This window comes from Aspergillus eucalypticola (assembly GCF_003184535.1).
Source record: "Aspergillus eucalypticola CBS 122712 chromosome Unknown BO83scaffold_19, whole genome shotgun sequence".
NCBI classification, from domain to species: domain Eukaryota; kingdom Fungi; phylum Ascomycota; class Eurotiomycetes; order Eurotiales; family Aspergillaceae; genus Aspergillus; species Aspergillus eucalypticola.
Window position 1 is genome coordinate 268 of NW_020290293.1, and position 22,751 is coordinate 23,018.

General features: G+C 37.5%; 3 protein-coding genes across 3 annotated transcripts; 2 read left to right on the forward strand and 1 right to left on the reverse strand.

The window, feature by feature from the left end:
- Window positions 1-6,005: 6,005 nt before the first annotated feature.
- BO83DRAFT_438883 (RHS repeat protein) lies at window positions 6,006-15,250 on the reverse strand (the record flags this gene model as incomplete). The annotated part of the gene is made up of 2 exons (XM_025536135.1): window positions 6,006-6,029; window positions 10,478-15,250. 2 exons carry the CDS (start codon window positions 15,248-15,250, stop codon window positions 6,006-6,008), a joined length of 4,797 nt encoding a protein of 1,598 aa, XP_025386063.1.
- A 5,372-nt stretch (window positions 15,251-20,622) lies between these two features.
- On the forward strand, window positions 20,623-21,177 carry BO83DRAFT_317012 (uncharacterized protein; the record flags this gene model as incomplete). Its single annotated transcript, XM_025527689.1, has 3 exons — window positions 20,623-20,715; window positions 20,800-20,998; window positions 21,065-21,177. Coding segments are annotated over 3 exons (405 nt in total), but the record flags the coding sequence as incomplete, so codon positions are not given.
- An 8-nt stretch (window positions 21,178-21,185) lies between these two features.
- On the forward strand, window positions 21,186-22,742 carry BO83DRAFT_379950 (uncharacterized protein). Its single transcript, XM_025531626.1, has one exon. It carries the CDS (start codon window positions 21,364-21,366, stop codon window positions 22,420-22,422), a length of 1,059 nt encoding a protein of 352 aa, XP_025386065.1. The 5' UTR covers window positions 21,186-21,363; the 3' UTR covers window positions 22,423-22,742.
- The last annotated feature ends 9 nt before the right edge of the window (window positions 22,743-22,751 follow it).

Here is a 22,751-nt window from a genome sequence, read left to right on the forward strand (position 1 = left end):
CTTTCTACCTCACCAGCCGCACGGAGGGGCGAGAGGATGAGATATACTAAAAAAAATAATATTATAAATAAATATAATATCTACTTACTTTCTAATCTCTGTTTAATCATCCGTTCACTGCAGAAATCATAGAAATTAAAATATAATAAGAAAATTATCTTTTTTTTTTTTTTTTTATAATCTCTCTTCCTTTCTACCTCATAAGCCGCACGGAGGGGCGAGAAAACAAGATATATTAAAAAAAATAATATTATAAATAAATATAATATCTATTTATTTTCTAATTCTTATTCAACCATCCGTTCACTGCAGAAGTTATAAAAATTAAAATATAATAAAAGAATTATCTTTTTTTTCTTTTTTTTTTTTATAATCTCTCTCTCTTTCTATCTCACCAGCCGCACAGAGTGGCGAGAGAACAAGACATATTAAAAAAAATAAAAAAAACACTGCTATTTATTCTATTATCTATTTTTTATAGAAGTCGCGGAGATTAAAATATAATAAAAAAATTATTTTTTTTTTCTATAATCTCTCTTCCTTTCTACCTCACCAGCCGCACGGCGGGGCGAGAGAATAAGATATACTAAGAAAAATAGAGAAAATACTACTACCTACTCTATTATTTATTTCCTACAGAAATCGCAGAGATTTAAAGATAATTATTAGAATACAAGCTCAGTAACCCCGCAGAAAGATAAACTAATAAAATATATTAAATAAATAAAGAATTTCTAGTATTATAAAAGTATTACTATCTACTTAATTATCTATTTTCTGCAGAAAGAATATTACCTAACTATAAAAATTATAATAAAATTATTAATTATAATATTACTCTCCTCCATTATCAGAATAGCTCGGCGGGGTCACAGAGATTTAAAATATTAATATAATATTATATTTAAAATCTTTTATTTTATTTTTATAATATTATTATTTTTATAATCTATTAATTAAATTATTATGTAACCTCTCTTTTCTTATAACTGACTATAAGTAAGTGCACAGACTATTATATATTAATATTTTTATAGCAAGCAAAACTTCTTGAAAAGATATAATTTAAATATAATATATTAAATTAAATAATAAATATATATAATTTAAGTTTTTTAATATATAGAATAGATAGGACTCTGAGGATCTATATTAAAAATATTAATATATTATTTTATGAAATATTTATTAGAGTAATGCTTATTATTATAATACTTATTAGAGTAACGCTTATTAGAGTAATACTTATTATTATAATATTTATTATAATACTTAATAGACTTAATTGGGCTTAGTATTCCTGAAAAAAGGTACTAACCTGATTTAAATTTTTATTATATATATTAATCTGATTAAATTTCTATTATATATACTAATTATATTTAGAAGTGAATACTGCTATCTTTAAATACTTATAACTTAATAAAATAATTAATTAGAAGACTGAGAATTATATCACTATATTCCTTAGTTCTAATATTATTAAATGATACTCATCTCAAACTTGTCGGACATCATTTTACTGTTGTCCCGTTGTGAAGATTTGCCTACTAGAATTATTAATCTTAAGATTTTATTAGATATTAGTAATATTATAACTTTATTATTAGCTACTGATATCTGTTATATAATAAGATAATTATCTATATCAGCCGCTAAAAGATATATTCTCTATTATATACTTATTATAAATAATTTTAAATAAAAAGAATACCTCTTATATAAACCTGATTTTAAAAGTAATTAAAAATAAAAAATATACTTAATAATTCTAATCTCTAATATTAAGATAAGAAAAATTATTATCTAAAAAAAAAAATTAAAACTTTTATTTTTTAAAAATAATTAATACTAAAATACTATCCTTTATAATTATCTATAAAAAGTTTAGATTAGATATAAAGTATCTGATTTCAGGAGAAAATCTGGAATATATAATAATAATATTATAATTATAATAGATATTGGGCATCCGCTGGTTAAATATACAGGAGAACAGGCCAGTGCAGAAAAGAATATTAATAAATATATATAAATTAAAAAAGATAATTAAAATATTAATATATATTTTTTAAAAAATATTAAATAGAATTTTATATAAGTCTATATTTATTCTCTGTCTGGCCAGTCTTATTAATACTTAGATAAAGGAGATTATTGAATATTTTAATAATATATTTAAAATATTAATCTTCTATAGCTAATAATAATATATATTAGATTATTATTATAAAAGAGTAACTGTCGACAACTTAATTAATTTAAAATATTAAATTAAAGTAACAGACTTTATAAATATAATTATAATTTATACTGTTATTATCAGTTCTTACGCTACGTGGGCTAAGTAAATAACAAAATTTATAAGCCAGAAATTAGTAAAAGAAGATAATAATATATTTAATAATAATAAAAAACTTAATAATAATATAAATAATATTAATATTATAAAAAAAAATAATAATAATAATAAAAATAATAAAAATATTAATTTTTTATCTCTAGATTCTGAAGAATCTTATTTATAAATAAGAAACTAGAATACTAATTTTAAAAATTATTTAAAAAATATACTAATTAATTATTAAAATAATACTGATAGGTCTACTATCTATAAAAAAAAATAAATTAAATAAAATATTATAATTACAGATTTTTTTGGCTGAGTGGTAGCTGATAAGAACTATATATTAAAAATAATATTTATTTATATTTATTAATTAATAATATATTTTAGAACTTCTTAATAGTAGTTCTTAACTGTGATTCCCATAATTAACAGAGTAATAAATATCTGTGGATTCTTAATAATTCTCTACAAGAAAGAGTAGAATAATATTATAATTATATTATTAAATTTAAATTATATAATATTCTAGTTTTTTATTAATAATATATTATTAAAAAAATAATAGAGTCTATTTCTCTATTTCTCTTATTATTAAACTAATTTATAAGATTAATTAGAAAGAGATACTTAGAAACTTATATAAAATAATATATATTAAAAATAATTATACTACTTTTCTGTCTCTGTTAAGATATAGAAAAATATATAAATATTAATAATTAAAAGATTTATATAATCAGGAATAAGATTTTTTTAATTAAAATTAAAATAATAAAGTTATATTATCTACTGGTTATCTAGAAAAATTATAATTTTATATACAGTAGTCTGATCCAGTGGCTCAAGAGTATTAGAAGTATATTAAAGAAATTAATTACTAAGAATATTTAGAATATTAAAAAAATAATAAATATAATAATTATATAACTAGCTTACTATTATATATTCTTATTACAGGCCGGTGATTATCTTATATATACTAGCCATACAAATTCCTTAGCCGGCGAAATCAGATAATATAATAAAAAAGATAATCTAGAGTTTTTAATTTAATATAGATATATTTAAAAAAATAATAATATATCTGTATTTTTTATCCAGCAGGTAGTAATTTTTTATCTTATAAATAATTATTCCTGACTGCAGTATCTTCTAAAATTATTTATTTAATATAATTTATTTATAATTAAAAATAGACCAGTTTCTTTATAAAAATAAATATAATAATTTCTTATTTTTTTAAACTAGCTTATTTTATTTTAAATAATAGAAATATTTATGGCCTGTCTCAGCATTCTGTATATTATTATCCAGGCAGGTATAAGTATAGACCAGTAAATAAATATTATTTAATTATTTATTTTAATTAAATTTATTTATATTATTTTTATAATAAATATTACCTATGGGTCCTTGGATCTTAATCTATATTATTAATATTTAAAGATAATAATAATAAAATCTACCCTGAATATCTCTCAAATAATCCAGATAATTAAATATATATATTATATTAATTAAATAAAAAAATAAAGGATTTATATTCTATTTTAAGATTATATTCTATACTGTAAGATTAAATATAAGAGTATAATTAAGATTCTACTTAAATATACTACTAATATTATCTATGCTGAGGAATCTGGTACAGATATTTTAAAGATTAAATTATAGTATAGTATAGAGCTTAAGAATATTAATAATAATAATAATAATAATAATATAACTAATCCTGAGAATAAAACAGATCGCGAGAACTTATAAATAAGTATAATTATTAAGAAAACTATTATAAAACTTCTTAAATAAATATATTTATAATTATATTTCTATAATCTGGAAAATCTCAGCTATAAATATAAAAATAATACTTAAAAATTAAATCTTAATTAAGATTCTTAGTCTGACTTCTATTTATATAATAAAATAGATTATTTATTAGTAAATCTTCTAGAAATTATATCTTTAAATAAGATTTAATATACTATAAATTATGATACTAATATATCTTATTATTCTAGCCTATAGATTTTCAGAAAAGAGAGACTATTTTAAAAAAAAAAAAAACTTTATTTAAAATATAAAAATAAAATTATAAAAAAAAATAGATAAAATAAAACTAGCTATTCTAAAAAATAAATAAGATATATTTCCTGATAATATTAAAAATATTAAATTAGTTAATCTGAAAGAAGGCCCTGAAAATTCTATTATTATTAATATTTAAAATAGCCTGGATAACTTTAATTCTTATAATCCTGCTGTAATCAGTATCTAGAATAGTCTGGATAATTCTGATCTCTATAATCCTGCTATAATTAATATTTATAATAGTCTGGGTGACTCTGATCTCTATAATCCTGCTGTAACTAGTATTCCGGGTGGCCCGGATTACTCTGACCCCAATGTTAAGAATAGTGATAGTGGAGAAGCAGATACTGATAATCTTATTATTAATAAAAATTAAAAAATACTTATTAATAAATAATAAATAAATATATTTAATTCTAGTATAAGTAGCTCTATATTTCACCTCTAGATAAGATTTATATAGATAATATTACTGAATATTAACACTGATTACAGAAGCTGCTGGACAGATTATTAAAGAATTTATCAGAATACTCTGATAATAAGTTTCCAAATCAGATAAATAATATTATACTAATAGATATTACTATAATTTCTATTAATATAAGAAATTGATATTTTTCTTTTTAAATTTAATTAATATTAATAAGTTAGATTACTTCTCAGCCTAAGAATAGAATTATTTTTATATTATAATCTAGAAAATATAAGTGCATGCTCTTATCTATTATTAATAAGAACTCTAGTAAATTACTTTAAAAAAACTTAAAATAGTTATTCTATTAATAATAATAAATTATAATTATTATTATATTTTTACTGGCTAACAGTTAACTATAAAAGAAATTATCTATAAGAAAAAAGTCCCCGGCTGTAAAAAAATAATAAAAATAAATATAATTTATTAGTAATTTTAGACTAGTATAAGTTTTTTTTTAGATATTTATTATTCTCTGGCTTAGAATAGTGATATTTCGGACGGCAAGAATATTTAGACAGAATAAAAAAAATTATAAAAATAAATAATAAATTTTATTATTTTTATATCTATACTACACTGTCTATTATAGACGCTGTGCATATGACATATATTTAATAAAAAATTAAATATTAGTATTATTACTATAAAAGCTTCTTTAACTGCTGAAATACAGATATATATTTTATCTAAAGATAAGATTTTAGAAAAAAGAAAGAATAATTATTTAATAATATAATTTTTTCTATATTATATTAGGGTTTGATAGTAGTATAATACTAGTAGAAATATATTACTAATAAACTCTAATAAAGCAAGAATTAGAATAGAATTCTAATAAAACTTACTAACTTTATATTATTATTACACCATATAGGAATATCCAAATTTTCCATAAATTCAGATTCTTGAATTTAATTAGTAGATTTATATACTATCAAATTTTGAGATAAATATATCTCAAATTACAAGAAAGTACTATATCCTGAACATTAATATTATTATACCCCATGCCAAGAAATCGGCCCCATACAAATTGCGGGAACCCTAAAGGAATCGCATATGCGATGCACCAACCCCAGTGGATTAGGGTCTGCTGCGGTAGAAGTCCTGGAAATATATATATAAAGAATATATAGTATACAGGAAATATATAATATATAAAAAATGTATAATATATAAAAAATATATAATATATAAAAAATGTATAATATATAAAAAATGTATAATATATATATAATTTAGGACTCTTAGAAGATAACTAGATTTATAAATAACTATAATATTTAATAGTATAATACTTATTAATATAATATTTAATAGTCCTGATACGGCATAGCCTGCTCAGTAGGTAGGGACGACCGCCTGTAATACTTAATAATATAATATTTAATAATCTTAGTATAGCAGAGCCAGCCTGCTCAGTAGAGATAATTATCTGTAATACTTAATAATATATAGTACATATAGAATATATAATATAAAAGTCTATTTACTTGGATTCCTGGATTTCTTCCACTGCTTCCCTTGGCTGGAGCGCAGAAAAAAGAGCAGAAAAAGTATAATATAACCAGGAATTAGATTAGAAATCTCAGAAATAACTGGCTTTAATAATAAATATTACCTGTGGGCTATTTAAATAAGTTAATTTTCATCACAGTAATCTTACTGGTTGAGTTGTTACATCATGTATTACTATATTATATAATTAATATATTCTTTAAGGGTGTCAGATATAAGCTAAAATAGTAATAGTATTTTTCTTGATTTTATTAATATTATATATCTTATTCTTTTTTTTTATTATTTTTCTGTTATTTTCTTTTTTTTATTTTAAAAATTTATTTATTTATTTCTTTTTCTCTGCTTTAGAAAGTATTCTTTTTTATAATATAATTATATACTGTTTGTTGTCTTTAATCTATATTATAATAGATATTGATAATCTACACTACTCTGATTTTATCTAGAAAGAAGAGTACCATGTCTAGAAAATTAATATTATATTTAAAGTCCATGATAATCTCTCTAATATAATTTTATAAGATATGAATTATTATGAAAGTTTTTAGTAAAATAGTAATTTATTTTATCTAATTTTTATTATTTTTTTTTTATAATCTCTTTTTCTTTGTACCTCATCAGCCGCACGGAGACAAGATAATAAAGTGTACCAGGTGAATAGAGGATTTTTAATACTATAGAAGTACTGTTATCTGTTTTATTATTTATTTTCTACAGAAATCGCGGAGGTTTAAAAATAATCACTAAAATATAAGCTCAGTAGCCCTGCAGAGAAATAAATTAATAAAATATACTAATTAAATAAAGGATTTCCAGTACTGTAAAAATACTGCTATCTGCTTAAATATTTATTTTCTGCAGAAAGAATACTACCTAAGTATAAGAGCTGTAATAAGACTATTAATTATAATATTATTCCTCTTCACTATCAGGACAGCTCAGCGGGATTACAGAAATTAAAATATAATAAAAGAATTATCTTTCTTTTTTTTTCTTTTTTTTATAATTTCTTCCCCTTTCTACCTCACAAGCCGCACGGAGGGGCAAGAGAATGAGATATACTAAGAAAAATAATATTATAAATAAATATAGTACCTGCTTGTTTTCTAACTCCTGTTCGACCATCCGTTCACTGCAGAAATCATAGAGATTTAAAAATAATTATTAAAATACAAGCTCGGCAGCCCTACAGAGAGATAAAATAATAAAGTATATTAAATAAATAGAAAGCTTCTAGTATTATAAGAATACTATTATTTACTCTACTATCCATTTTCTACAAAAATTGTAGAGATTTAAAGATAATTATTAAAATGTAAGCTCAGCAGCCCCGCGGAAAGATAAGCTGATGAGATATACTAAGAAGAATAAAAAGAGTATTATTATTTATTTTATTATTTATTTTCTGCAGGAATCACAGAGATAGAAGAGCTCCTAATATTATAAAAATATTACTACCTGTTTTATTATTTATTTCCTGCAGAAATCGCGGAGATTTAAATATAATAATAGAATTTATTTATTTTTTTTTTTTTTTTTTTTTATAATCTCTCCCCCTTTCGACCACACCAGCCGCACGGAGGGGCGAGAGAACAAGATATATTAAAAAAAATAGAAAAAATACTGCTACCCGCTCTATTATCTATTTTCTGTAGATATCGCGGAGATTAAAATATAATAAGAGAATTACTTTTTTTTTTTTTTTTTTTTTTTCTATAATCTCTCTTCCTTTCTACCTCACTAGCCGCACGGCGGGGCGAGAGGACAAGATGTACTAAGAAGGATGATATTATAAATAAATATAATATCTGTTTGCTTTCTAATCCCCGTTCGATCATCCGTTTACTGCAGAAATCGCGGAAATTTAAATATGATAATAGAATTTATTTTTTTTTTCTTTTATAATCTCTTCCCCTTTCGACCTCACCAGCCGCACGGAGGGGCGAGAGGACGAGATATACTAAGAAGAATGAAAAAAATACTATTATCTACTTTATTATCTATTTTCTATAGATATTACAGAGATTAAAATATAATAAAAAGATTATTTTTCTTTTTTTTTTTTTTTTTTTAATCTTTCTTCCTTTCTATCTCACCAGCCGCACGGCGGGGCGAGAGAACAAGGCATACTAAGAAAAGTAATATTATAAATAAATATAATATCTGCTTGCTTTTTAATCTTTATTCAACCATCCGTTCCCTGCAGATATTATAAAGATTAAAATATAACAAGAAGGTTATTTTTTTTTCTCTTTTTTTTTTTAGAATCTCTCTCTCTTTCTACCTTACCAGCCGCACGGAGGGGCGAGAGGACAAGGCATATTAAAAAGAATAAAAAAAGTATTACTATCTATTCTACTATTTATTTTTTACAGGAATTACAGAGATAGAAGAGTTTCTAGTATTATAAAAATACTATTATCTGCTCTACCATTTATTCCCTGCAGAAATTATAGAGATTTAAAGATAATTATTAGAATATAAGCTTAGCAGCCCTGTGGAAAAATAAACTGATAAAGTATATTAAATAAATAAAAAATTTCTAGTATTATAAAAATATTATTACCCGCTTAACTATCTGTTCCTTGCAGAAAGAATATTACCTAAGTATAAGAATTATAATAAAATTATTAATTATAATACTATTCTTTTCCACTATCTGCTCATACGGTGGGATCGCGGAGGTTTAAAATATTAATATAATATTATATTTAAAATCTTTTATTTTATTTTTACAGTATTATTATTTTTATAATTTACTAATTAGATTATCACGTAATCTCTCTTTTCTTATAACTGACTGTAGGTGAGTGCATAGATTACTATATATTAATATTTTTATAATAAGTAAAACTTCTTAAATATATATAACTTAGGCACAGTAAATAATACTAAATAATAAATATATATAATTTAAATTTTCTAGTATATAAGATAGATAGGACTCTGAGGATCTATATTAAAGATATTAATATATTATTTTATAAAATATTTATTAAAGTAATGCTTATTATTATAATACTTATTATTATAATACTTATTAGAGTAATGCTTATTATTGTAATATTTATTATTATAATATTTAATAGACTTAATTGGGCTTAGTATCCCTGAAAAAAAGTACTAACCTGATTTAAATTTCTGTTACATGTACTAATCTGATTGAATTTCCGTTACATATATTAATTATATTTAGAAGTGAATACTGCTATCTTCGAATACTTATAACTTAACAGAACAGTTAATTAGAAGACTGAGAGTTATATCACTGTATTCCTTGTTTCCAGCGCTATCAGATAATACTAATCTTGAACTTGTCGGACATCATTTCACTGTTGTCCCGTTGTGAGGATTTGCCTACTAGAAAGAAAATACCCAGAGAGCTCTATAAATATTGTGACTCATGCAATTCAGGGCACTCTTACAGATGCAAGAAGAATGCCTTGAAGTGACTATATTTGTTGGTAACTTCAGGGCCTCTAAGTCCAGCCCACGGGCCTTTTACTCAGTCGCACTTCTCACGCATGCGATAATCCTGGGATCCTAAATCTTCCGCACCCAAAGCGTCACAGCTCATATTGTTGAGACTCCTGATAGAACCAAGGTCGCCCCACGGCGCGCTGATTGAAGCTAAGAGTATCTTACTAGATCATAACGGGGCTCAGATCCGTGGAGTTCAAATCTAGCCACTTCGGCTCCGGGCGCGCTCCACAAGACCCGTGCGGAATTGCCCAAATTCCAGTTCAGCTCCGAGACCTCCATTTACCATGGTTTTAGAAAAGGCAGATAGTCAACGATAATCTATTGTACTAATATGTCTTGCCAGATAATCTCCACTTCTGCAGCGTCTTCAAATTCACAATCTGTAATATTTTTCTCAAAGACTCTAGCAGGTCCCATTCACTCATCATATCTGGTGTTATGGGAACGGGTCCTTCCTATTCGATCTGGAATCTTCACAGTGCCAACACATATCATGACCCCCATTACCTGAGTTGACCAAAAGAGCCCAACTGGTAAATGGCTGCACTCACCGAAGATGCCGTGACATCCCAGGCGGGCACATGCACCGCCTGAGCATTAATGGTGAAGCAAACTCGGTGATCCGGGCTCAGCTGGAGAAGTAACTGCGAACCATCATAGCTTTCCCCGGCCAGGGCATTCAAACTGACATCCTCAGCCGTGACCGTTTCGCGAGAAGTGGTTCGGGCTGACAGGGCCTCGGAACTAGTCGAACCTGTCCCGTCACGCCCGGGAAGCTGTCGGAGGCCACCTTGCGTGGTTGGCGCGGAGGTCAGAATCATGCTTCCTCTCTGCTGGCGAAGCTTCTCCATAGGCCAATCGGCCAGGTAGCTGGCGCTCGTGGCGAGGGGATCGGATGCCTGGGAATTCTCGCTAAAGATGGCGCCCTCCGCCCAGCCGAGGAAAAGATCAACAGGGTAGGCGAGCACACCTCCGATTACCTCTTCCTGGATAGCCAACACTATCTTGCCCATGACCGTATCGGGCGTCGGAGCATTGAAACCAACACCCAGGCCATAGCCAAGGGCGCCACCAACTGCTCCGTTGAAAGCATCGAGGCCCACGTTTTTCCACGAGAAAGGCTTGCCGGTCAGACGGTCATAGGTGAGGCCGGTGCCTGCACTGACAGCAGCCCCGATTGCTACGTTGGCAACAAATGCGACTCCCCCAGTGAACCACCCCAGTCCCCCGGTGAACACCCCCAGTCCCACGCTCACAACCAAGCCAACCATCATCTGAGCGAAGCTTCGCCAACTCAGATGGCCACTTGGATCCGCGCGATTGATGGGATCTCCCAAGCAGTAGGCGTATGGGTTTATTTCGCCCGACGTAAAGGGGCTCCATCCATCCGGCTGGAGGAAGATCTTCAGGTTCGGGTTGTATACTCGATAGCCGGCCCCCAGATGGTACCATCCGGTGACTGGGTCGCGCCATTGTCCGTTGAAGCCAATGGTCGCCCCGACGGCACTGCCGCCGTATGGTGTGTATGCTTGGTCGTAGACCTGGTCCGCATCCGCTGGAGACAGCCAGGTAGAAACCGAGTGGTGGCTGTCGGATGCCCAGAGTTGGGTGGTCGCAGTGGTGCCCTGCTGCTGGACTTCACCCCAGTAAATCCCGCCATCCGCGGCGAAGCTGGTCTGGGAATCCCCCTTGGTGATGGAGATCAAGGTGTCTCCGCGGTACGAGAACTGGGTGTCGGGCTCGTTGGGGATGGTCTGCCGGACGAGGCGGTCTGTGGCATCGTAGCCGTACTCGCAGAGGAGCTGGTCCTGGCTATCGAAGACCGCAGCCAGGAGACGCGATGCATTGTACACCAGCTTCCGGCCATGCTCATCTCGTGTCAGACAGCCGTTATTATCGTACTCCAGCGTGATATCCCCCGCCGTCGCGTCCGAATCGGTGATCCGGACCAGCTGCGTCGGGTCTTGGGTACTGTACGTATAGGCCTGCGTGTTCACGCTGCCGTCCACAAACGTGGTCTGGATCTGAGTCAAGCCGTCGTAGTTGTTGAACGTGAAGCGCTGGCGGCGAAGGGCGCGGCCTTGCTCGTCCACCGGGGGTTGGGTACCCTGGCACTGGTAGTCCACCAGCCGACTTAAACTGTCATACTCAAACGTCTCCTGCCGTGTCACCGTATTACTCCCATTGCGTCGACTGCGCGTGGCCACCAGCCCCGTGACCCCGTAGGACTGGGTGGAATGAGACACTAGCGTCGTCCCCTTGGAGACAGTCCGCTGGACTTCCCGGCCGAACTCGTCGTACCCGATGACGGTCGTCAGGGTCACGTTCTTGCTACTATCCTGGACCACCGTCCTGGTGACCCGGTCGGCCTGATCATAGCTCAGCGTGGTCTTGAGCGTGCCCACACTGATCTGTTGCCGGCGGCCATACACATCGTATTGGATGGTATGCTGCATCCCGTGAATATCTGTGTATTCTTGCAGCTTGCCCGCTTGCGAGTACACGTACTGCAGGTCCCTGGCCCCCGCGGTGGTATGGACGGTCTCCTGGGATAATAAACTGGACGGGTAATAACTAAGGCTGGTCGCAGCAAGAGACCCCGTCATCTGTAAGACATCGCCGGTTTGCTGGTCATACTGGTAGGCATTGGAGCCGTCGCTGGTGACCCGACCCGTTAGTGCATAACCCAACGCCGGCTCATACGTGCGTTCGGAGCGCCCTTCGGGGTTAATGATCTGGGCGGGAAGGGGGATGACGCCTTGATAGGTATTGGTGGTGGTGCGCCCTCCGACGGTAGTGCTGAGCGGCCGCTCCAAGCCATCGAAAGACTGTGTACTGAAGCCCTCGGCGCCCTGGAGATTTATGGCCGTGGGCAGGGGCGCGGCACTCTGGGTCGCGTACTCGGTGATGATGGCGTGGCCATCAGGCCAGGTAGTCTGGACCACGCGGTCAAAGCTATCGTAGCTATACTGCGTGACCTGGCCTAAGCCATCCGTCACCTGTCGGCGGCGGCCCAGGCCATCGTAGGCATAGGTGATGGTACTCTCGGGCTTGCCGTCAAGCCGGACCAGCGTCTCCGAGATCGGGGTTTGAAACACGTTGTATTGGATTTGTATCTGGCCTTCGCCCTCATTGCCCACCATCTGGGTCAAGGCGATGGGGTCAGTCTCGGAGAGTTGCACCGCGCCGCTGTTCTTGGTGACCTTGTAGACCTGGCCCCAGTCATCGTACGCCAGGGAGCGCGACGTCCGCAGTTCCGTGGGCGTTCCGCTGGCGCGCAGCCAGTCGACGTCCACCTCTTCGATGCATTGATTGAGAGCGTTGTAACGGCGCTCCCTGACAACGCGGAACGTCCCGGTGTAGGTCTGGTATTGGTCCCAGCTGCCATCGTCGTCTTGACACTCAATCCGGACCACACGGTCCATGCCATCGGTGAAATACTGCGTCTGCACCCCCTTCGTGTCGGTCACCGTGACGCGCCACCCGATGGTGTCCGTCAGGATGGCATATGCGTGCGTCTTCGTGGCCTCGAAGCTCGTGCCGGGGGCCGTAGTGGTCCGGAGGAGTCGACCTACGGCGTCATACTCCTGGGTGGTTGTGATGCCGGCGCTGTCCTTGGTGGCGAGAGTCAGGCCGGACAGGAGAGAGGAGGTGATTTCAGTCTGGGCAGTCTGGCCATCAAAACTGGTCATGGTGGTGACCTCGGTCAACGCCGCCACGCCCCCATGGCTGTACGTCCATTGATACGTTGTCGGACTTTGGTTGTGCAAGTAGGTGACTTGCTGCTGTCGTCGGCCATGATCACTTGACTGCGGCTGGTTCAGGTAGGTATAATCCGAGGTCACGAGCGTCTGGTCATTTTCGCTCGTCACGCGTTGTTGGGCGGCCACGAAATAGGTGGCCAGGGCGCCGGTGGCCGTGGAGAGCTTGAGATAGGTATAGCGGTGGGCCCTGGTGGGAGTTGAATAGGCGCTGGCACCGGGTATGACAGTCTCCAGCTTAAGATAGCGTTGGAATCCATGCGGATCGGCCGGGCAGAGGTCCTGGTCCGACGCCGTCTCGCCGGCGGGGACGTAGTACTCGCGGGTGGTAGTGATGCCGCTCGGGAGGGTTTCACTGGTCTCGTTGCCCCATTCGTCAAAGGTGAACTCGGTCCTCTCGGTGCGCGAAACTTTGGTGGAGGTGTCCTCGTAGGTGGTGGCCTGGCTCATGGGCAACTGATACTGGGCTGGCTGACTGTCAAAGGCCGTGTTGCTCAGAGCGTAGTAAGTGGTGGCCTGGGTGAGTTTCTTGTAATTCTTCTGCTGTACCTTTCTGGTTAGCAGATGGAATTTATTGTAGGTATGAATGGTAGTGGTGCCCCCCTCGACATGCAGGGTGGACGTGTAGGTATAGTCGGCCGGGGTTAGGTAGAGATTGTCTCCGTCGTTGGTCCACGTCCGCCCTCCCCCATATCCGAGAAAGTTATGAGCCGAGTAGCTGTAGGTTGTTCTTATAGCCGGCTGATCATGGAATGGCCATGCCGTGTGAGCGATGACACAGGGAATAGAAGTGACCGACGCGCCACTAGGTAGCTTAAGGCCTTGAAGATCGTAGGAGATGGTCTCCTTCGCTCCTGTTGGGCTGGTGAGCTCGGTCAGCTCGCCCGTTGTCCCATAGATGAACTTCCAGGCCGCAGAGCCATTCAGCGGCAAAATGAGCTCTGACAGTCGGTCATTCAGCTTCTTCAGCGTGAAGATCGCGGCCTCGGTGGTCCCCGGGGCCCGCGTGATGGTTGTCTGCGAGCTCAGGGAGTAGTCGACCTCGACCAGGCTCTGCTCGTCGGCTTCGATTTTGCTCAGTCGAGGCTGGGTACCCGAAAACACCCACGAGAGCTTCAGCGAGCGGCCGTTGGCAGCATATATCTCGGTAGGCACACCGACACTGCCCCGGTTGAAGGTGGACAGCTCCTCGACCTGGCCTGACTTGAGGATCACGCGGTAGGTCGTGGTGCTTGTCTTCTGGAACACGAAGTTCTTGAGCTTCTGGTCCGTTATAAAAACCGAGCTGGTGGTTTCCTGGACTTTATAATTCTCTCCGGTAGATAGAACCAGCGTCTTGGATGACTGGTCGTAGGATGAGAGGTTCCCGAAGGACCAGCCCTTACCCAGGCCGACATCGTCGCTGTTCAAGGAATGATACTGGAGGGCAAGCTTCAGCGGTGGGCCATTGCGGACCTCTGCCGGCACCTCATAGAGAGAGATTGTGCAGTTATATTGGCCGGTGCGCGGATCGACGCCTTTTTCAACGTACGAGTTGAAGTTAAAGCCTTGGGAGTAAATCATGATGATTTATAGGGAGAGAAGACTGATGAAAGATGCTTGAACTGCAACCGATGCCCGGATTCATGGGGTTTATCTACTGCTTTCTTTTCTCATTCCCCCTCTTTTTTTTTCCTCCTCCCTACAAGCGCAGAGGTAAATCACATCATTGAGTGGGAAGGTCATCCCCGGTCTGAGAATGTCTAGACCGAGCTGGATCATGAGGGGTTGGCAACAAGCCGGTCGACCGCCTATGTCCGAGCGTTAGTGCAATGAGCTGATGAGTAAATGTTCATCAAGTCCTTTAGAGTCGAAAAACGTCAGTGAAGGGCAAGCAGGGAATGATTGCACAAAGGATAACTCCCTCTCACGCCCCTGGAATTGGCCCCAATCATCCTTCGCAGAACCAAACCCCGATCCAGTTCACCTGCTTGTCCCTCCGCTAGACAACAAAACCGGCCCATTCGGAAATTCCACTGCATCTCTGTAGGTGCTGATGCCATCGGCGTCGCTTGCCAACAAGGATCGGGGTTTGCTCTCAACTAGGAGGGGTAGGAGAGGTTCCATTGGCGCTAAGGAATGGTGCTGTGACAAAACTACTCCTTCTTTTACGACTACTCCCCCGCATACCACATAAACCAGACTCATGGAACTGCACTAGGAGATCGATCAAAAGGATTGGGCTAGAATAGAACTCTATTCAGGAAAAGCCAGCTACGATTCTATCAACTCCCTAGCATATGGAGGGGAAGGTTCTGCAGCCCAACGCTATCAATGACTGGCAACCAACGTCTATGCAGGTGGGAGATGCACTGCATGAAACTGAACAACCGGTTGCGGACTGCGGGAAGCTCCAGCAAAGATTGCGAAAACTCATGAGGAACATCCTCCTCTCCGGTGGATCCCGTAAGATCGGTTTTTCCCCTACCTTATCACTGCTGTCTATTAATCCACCATATCACTATTCCTAACACACTGGCTCTATGTCAAGAGCTCCATGCATGGGACTGGATCGCCACTCTATCGAGCCCATTTTAAAGAGTTTGATCTGCACAGTTCTAGGGGCACCACTAAATCCAAACACACGGTGATTAGTTTTTGATTCACGGTTGCCATGGATAGTATCATCTCTATTGATATTATGTTAGTATATAATTATATTTTCTTTTTTTCGAAGTTCTTTTGGGCTCCTCAACGGCAATCCAGAGTCTCCGAGGGGCAGATGTGCAGGCTCGTTGGCAGGAGGTGGCCGACACCTAAAGAAATTGTTATTTCCAATTTTCATTTACCCCACATTTAGTTCTAATCTACATTCAGTGGTGAAAGCTAAGTAACAGGTTTCGCCATCGGGATTTGCTTGTCAAAAACAACTTCCAACGGCCTGATACATATACTGCATGGTCTGATCCAGGGTGTGGCAGCAGGCACAGATCCCGATCCCTGCACAATTAGTACGCAATCAAAGAGAAGTTAGCTAGTGATTCTTCAAGTTTGAACGGTTGATGTGTGGCCGAAAAAATTTCTCTCGGCCCAAGGGTGGCACCATGGAAATAAGTCACGATAATGCGTTGGACTCGACTATTGACACAGATTTCTTTATGGTATATCATTACTAGTTACTTCTAGTGCTAATACAGGAGCTTGAGTTATTCATGGTGTTGTAATATATGTTACATGTTAGTTCCAGGATTAAATCCCGGACGTGCATATTAAAGAACCTATGCTACAGGTGGCGAAACAAGTGAGGTCCCTAATGCATTACCCCCTCATTTCAATGGTGGCTAGCCCCGGAGTATTATCCACACTACAACCTCACTGACAGAAATTAAATGGGGAGAATACCAGCTTATCAAGTACAATCGTGCAGGGATCGGGATCTGTACCTGGTGTTCCATTGTAACATGGCTCTGTCGGAGGCTATACACTAGCTGCATCATGCTGCATATATTACAGACCATTAGAAGTTATTTCCGAGTAGCTTTTCCATATTTATCCGGACGAGCAAATCCCCTTCTCATCATTTGCTACTTGCTTTTATTACCATCCAGAGAAGTAGTTGTATATTCGGCTAGGTAGATTATCATTGGCTTAGCTGGGCTTACTAATACCTGCTGTATACGCTAGATATAACCCGACCAATTAGAAGGGAGATTGTTCCCAATATTTGTATGGACTAATACGAGTAGGTCGAACCTGTTCAGGCAGAAATATAATCAAAATTATGGTCTCTCTAACTGCTAAGGCAACTGTTAGGAAGCTTCACTCTTCTTAGATGAGCTAATGCATGTCACGGCACATTGCGTCCAGACTGAGGATCCACTGTGATATGTGGAGTGAACAGTTCCTCAGCATATTAATCTAGGCTTCGCTTCTTACAGTCATGATGAGGGGTGATAAGTCTAGGCCATGGTGGGGATAGAATAGTCGATGGAAAATCACTTTCTTCCGGAGAATATGTAAACGCCAGGTGTGACATGATCGACTACTATTATCGGATGTCTAGCTAGTAGTCTTCTAATACTTAGCCAATCCTGATGCCGGATTAGTGTCCGAATAACACCGATTTCTTCTGCGATAAAGCCAAGTCTTGTTGATACAAGGTATGTGCATGGTTCAGCTTTGCACTGTGCGGGGTGCTATGAAGATCACGCACCTGAACCAGAGCCTTCGACTATGTGGGAGGAATTGAGTACATGTATGATAAGGCATTTAGCCCGACTCCAGTGTTCTCATAAATTACCATAACAAGCAAAATCCGCATGTAATGGACGATACCAGCCATCGAAACAGGGGCCAAGTGATTATGATTCGCTGGATTTGATGTGCATTCGCTGCAATATGTGCGAAAAATAATTTGCGCTCAGTTGAAGTGTTCTATATTAGATTTTACACGGTGGCGAGGTGGGTATTACACCAATCCAATGGCGGTTGCAGGATGAGAGGAAACCGAAATCACATCACTTTACGCCATATCGCAGAGGACTTCGCTTAGCCGTGTTTGGTGATTTGGGTCGTTCGCATCATTGTTTATCCCGCTCGCTGTCGAGCTAGCTGTACAGACGAATGGTTACGTGTCCATGGTAAAGTGGCTATGCTTGGTTAGATTACAAGGCGCGTGGCGTGATCCGGGACGTAGAGAGGGGGAAAATGATCATCAATGCCTTTCCTAAGAAAGAAATTTTCATACATAGTATTGTCTTTTCTTCCAAGAAGTGAACCATCGCCCCTTCACAAGTTCCTGAATTAGAAGCCTTGAAGAAGTAGAAACACATTCCTGCTTTTGTGAATACTACTTTCCTAACATATCTCATTATCTGTTTCGACACACAAACATGGCTTGGGGAGTTGTCAATTTTTATGGTATCAATAAGTAATTAAGCTGGCCTTACTGATACCTTATTTAGCAATAGCAATATATAAGCTCAAAGTATTTATTAGTAATAGAGCTGTTAATAAGATCTATATTACCTACAAATTAAGTAATAAGAAACTTCATATTATTATATTAATAGACTATTATAATATATTAATTAAATTAAAGGAAGACTGGATTTACTTAATTAAAAAAAATAAATTTATCTATATATTTCTCTTCAGTAATAATTCTAGATAATTAATCCTGGATAATAGTCTTTGATATATCATATTCTGGGTCTCTTCTATCAAGATCAAAAAATAAGAATATTATAGTATAAATTATTCAGAATACTCAAAGTTAAGTTTTATTTTATTAATAATATTTATTTTAACTCATATATCACTCTCACCGCAATCCAGCCGAAGACATACACCACTGATGATGTTAATCTGATACAATAAAATATAGCTACAGGGAAATAAGCTGTTGCTACTATTATAAACAGTATAATAACCAGTATAATCAGCAATAATCAAAACTAAGTTAACTATTATTTTATGTCCAAAGACTATATCTTTGTGAATGGAGAGATCTTTGATTATGACACTATTAGATATATAAACAGTGTCATATCAACTCCATACCTGATAAACTTGTATGCTTACCGCATTGAGGGGAATGATCTCAAGTTTCCTTCATCTGGTCTATAGCTGCTGAAAATAGTGAGCAAGTCAGTGTTAGCAGACTGATCCTTCATGGGATTGTAATCTAGGAATAGCTTCAGGGGTGGGCTGTTGCGGACTTCGGCCGGCACCTCATAAAGAGAAATGGTGCAGTTGTGCTGGCCGGTGCGGGGATCAACGCCTTTCTCGACGTAGGAGTTGAAGTTTAAGCTCTGGATTAGATCATAGTGGTGAAATAAAGAGGCAAATGGAGTATGGTTGTTGAGGTGACACCGGGCCCATTCACAGGATATTTCTAACTTTCCGCATTTCTGTCATCCTACTCCCTTTTTTGTCACCGAGTCTTCTATAATTCCTTCTTGTCCATTGGAGAGAAAACCCTCCTCTCACATCACATGAGATGTGCAGTTCATTCGGCCAGGATATTAAGGTGGCAATGAGAACCATTAGTGTCCGAGCAAATAGCAAGGGAAGAATGAGAGTACAAGTCCAGCTGCTTGGGAAAGTGCCACCAAGCCCATTAAGGGCTGGAAGGCTTCAACGAGGAGAAGACGGGGAATACGAGGCGAGCACACCGGAATCTCCTAGCATTCACTGGTAGGGGCTGATGCCGTCACCATCGCCACCGCTTTCTGGCAACGATCGGGATTTGCATTGAACAAGGAGGCGCACTAAGAGGGCCTCACTGCCGCTAAGAAACGGAGCGACCGGTTTGTTAGTGCCCCGACTGAAGTACCTCAATCACACTGCATGACCCTGCCCTATGGAGTGGCCCTGATAGGTCGATGAACTGGGTTGAGCCAGATTAAAACCCCGTTTAGAAGTCATCAACGCTTATGCATACTGAGGGGTTTCTAAAATCTGTCCTGTCAACTTGACAGCCATCAGAGGAGACTGGATATACCCTTAGTGAGTTACTTTGATAAATTATTGAGATGTGTATTATTGTATAGTTGCCCGTAAATCAAGAGATACTTTGGTATCCTCTAGTATTTCTAGCTATGGTGGAGTCAGAAGTGTTGTAAAATTCCATCTCGGCAGGTCCTTATTCGAGGAATTTGTGAGAGAGCGGAAGATAAGTTAGACTGCAGGACATGTCATGTACCAGTAATCCTCGTGACTACATTCTCATCATGTCGTAAAGTCCGGCAAATAGATACCTTCCTCGGCGAGATTGCTAAAGAGATCGGACGATTGTTGCAGGCGATTCTACCTGAAGTATACAATCCGCACTCGCTCCACAGACAAGCCTAGCCAGGGTCTCGAGATGATTTTCCGGCATCCCCAAATCCTGATCACCATACTTTGAATTATTATAACCCGAAACGATGATGATCAACAATGACTATTGATGGGGTTTTGGGTATCCTTCGCCATGGTGTGACGCCGAAAAAGGGATTAGACACCGATATCAGGCCGGATGTCGATATCCGACTTACGCAAGCCGGGTGCAGCGTAGCGATTTGATTTACAAAAGAAGTCCTCCGCCGATAAAAGGTTGAACCGAGTGATTGGACAGATTATAACTCCAGGTCTCAAGATGGGGAGCTTCTCCAGATCCAAATCCCGATCGGAGTCGCACTAGGAAGTATAGCGGACTGGCTAAAGCATGTCAATATGGCGGGAAGCTAGCTGCGAAACCCGAAGAGAGGCCAAATCGGCAAGATCGGCGAATTCGTGTGGTAGACATCTTCCAGATGAGGGGTAACAGGCCAATCAGACCATGTAGATGTGATTTGCTATTGTCACGCAATTGAGGGAGGAATTAGTTTGTTCTTCAGCTGGTGGTGCATGTAGTACTAGTAGTCGTCATAGAAGCCGAAGATAGGGTGACGTTGGTCTTGGCTATTAACTTTCCAGAACCCGCCCTCTCCTCTGACAGTAAGTGTCCTTTGTACGATGAATACTAGTACAATAGATTGCCTACGATTAGTGTATGAAACAATCCAAAGGAATACTATATAATATCAATGGTAGTATCACCCCAACCTCAGACTTCACAAAAGTAAACCATCATCTTCTTCCAACCTCCTGACACATCGATAACCTTCACTTCCTTTACTTTCTTCTGCCATGAATTTCGTCGTGCAAGCAAAATGAGTGTCAAGTGGGAAGTCGTGAATTTCAGTCTAAGCACAAATGTCCAGAACGAGACTAAAAGAGATATTTTCGCCAATGGTCAGATGCAGGCGCAGATTAACGTCACAATCCGAGCCTTTATTTATAATACAGCTATACCCTACCAGCTCACCGAGTCGGATCTGCAGAGTCTCAAGTTGATTGATTATAACACAAAGGAGGAGTTGACGGGGGATTGGACTTATTCCAGGGTTGAGAGGGAGGAATTTGTCCATATTATGCCAGGGCAGTCTTTTGCAGCACCCGTTGTGCCCAATGCGGACGATACTCAAACCATTGTGCTCTGGGTCTCATCGGCTAAAATTGGAGAGAAGAGAATCGCCGCCCAGATTACAGAGCTTGGCGAGACACTAGCAATTGTCAGGACGACCGGCGGTACTTTTGAGTCTAGCATCACAATTACCGCCAGACAGCCGATCACTTACACGATGGATAATGTCACCCTCACTCGAGAAGATACGGCCGAAGGTTCTTGGTGGAAGTCGGTCCTATATGGGCAAAATTGGGTTAACACTGCATATGCCTGGGACCAAGACAACTACTATGTCACATCCGACCTCTATCCATTTGTGAAAGTGGATCGTTATGAGGTGGATATCAATGGTACACAGCAGCCCTATGGAAACAACGGTACTTACTTCCGGGATGCGTTTGCGTATATGGGCTTGGGTAACGATAAGGACGTCAGCATATTTTTCATGCCGCAAATGGGAGGTTCAAGCCAGGCATATCGCGGTGTAATGGCCACGAATGGTTATAACGAAATCCGTTCATTCGCAAATATCACAGTCAACCAGAGAAAAAACGCATTGTGTCTCACCCGTCTCCGGTTCTATTACGGCTGGGTCTCTTGGTTTTCAAACTGGCAACAAGATACTTGGTTCACCATTTACGATCAATATGGAAATTACGGCCACTTTTCAGTCAAAACGAACGCAAGCAACACCATTTCCATCTCGACCAGATATGTTAACAGAGCTGATTCTAAGACGATCAATTCCACTGCAAAGCTTTGACGATACTGCGTATCATGATTGAGAGTCGGAAGGGTGCTTACTTTGCGATTGACCTCTAAAAGGGAGTGAAAGGCCGTGATTTTTGTCGGTTCGCTGATGGATGTTGGTGGAAGCCTCAGGACTCAACTTCCCTGAGGTAGCAATGTTCTGAGTTCAACCATCAGGGCAGCATGATGTATATCAAATGTTGAGAATACCTCGTTCTTTCTTGTTAAAACTTTCCCATGTTTGCTCAGATAATGCTGCAGAAGTAGCTCTCGTCTTACGGGCCTATTAATGCAGATACATACATTATATGTCGGGCTTACTTTCTAAGTGAGGACCATTGT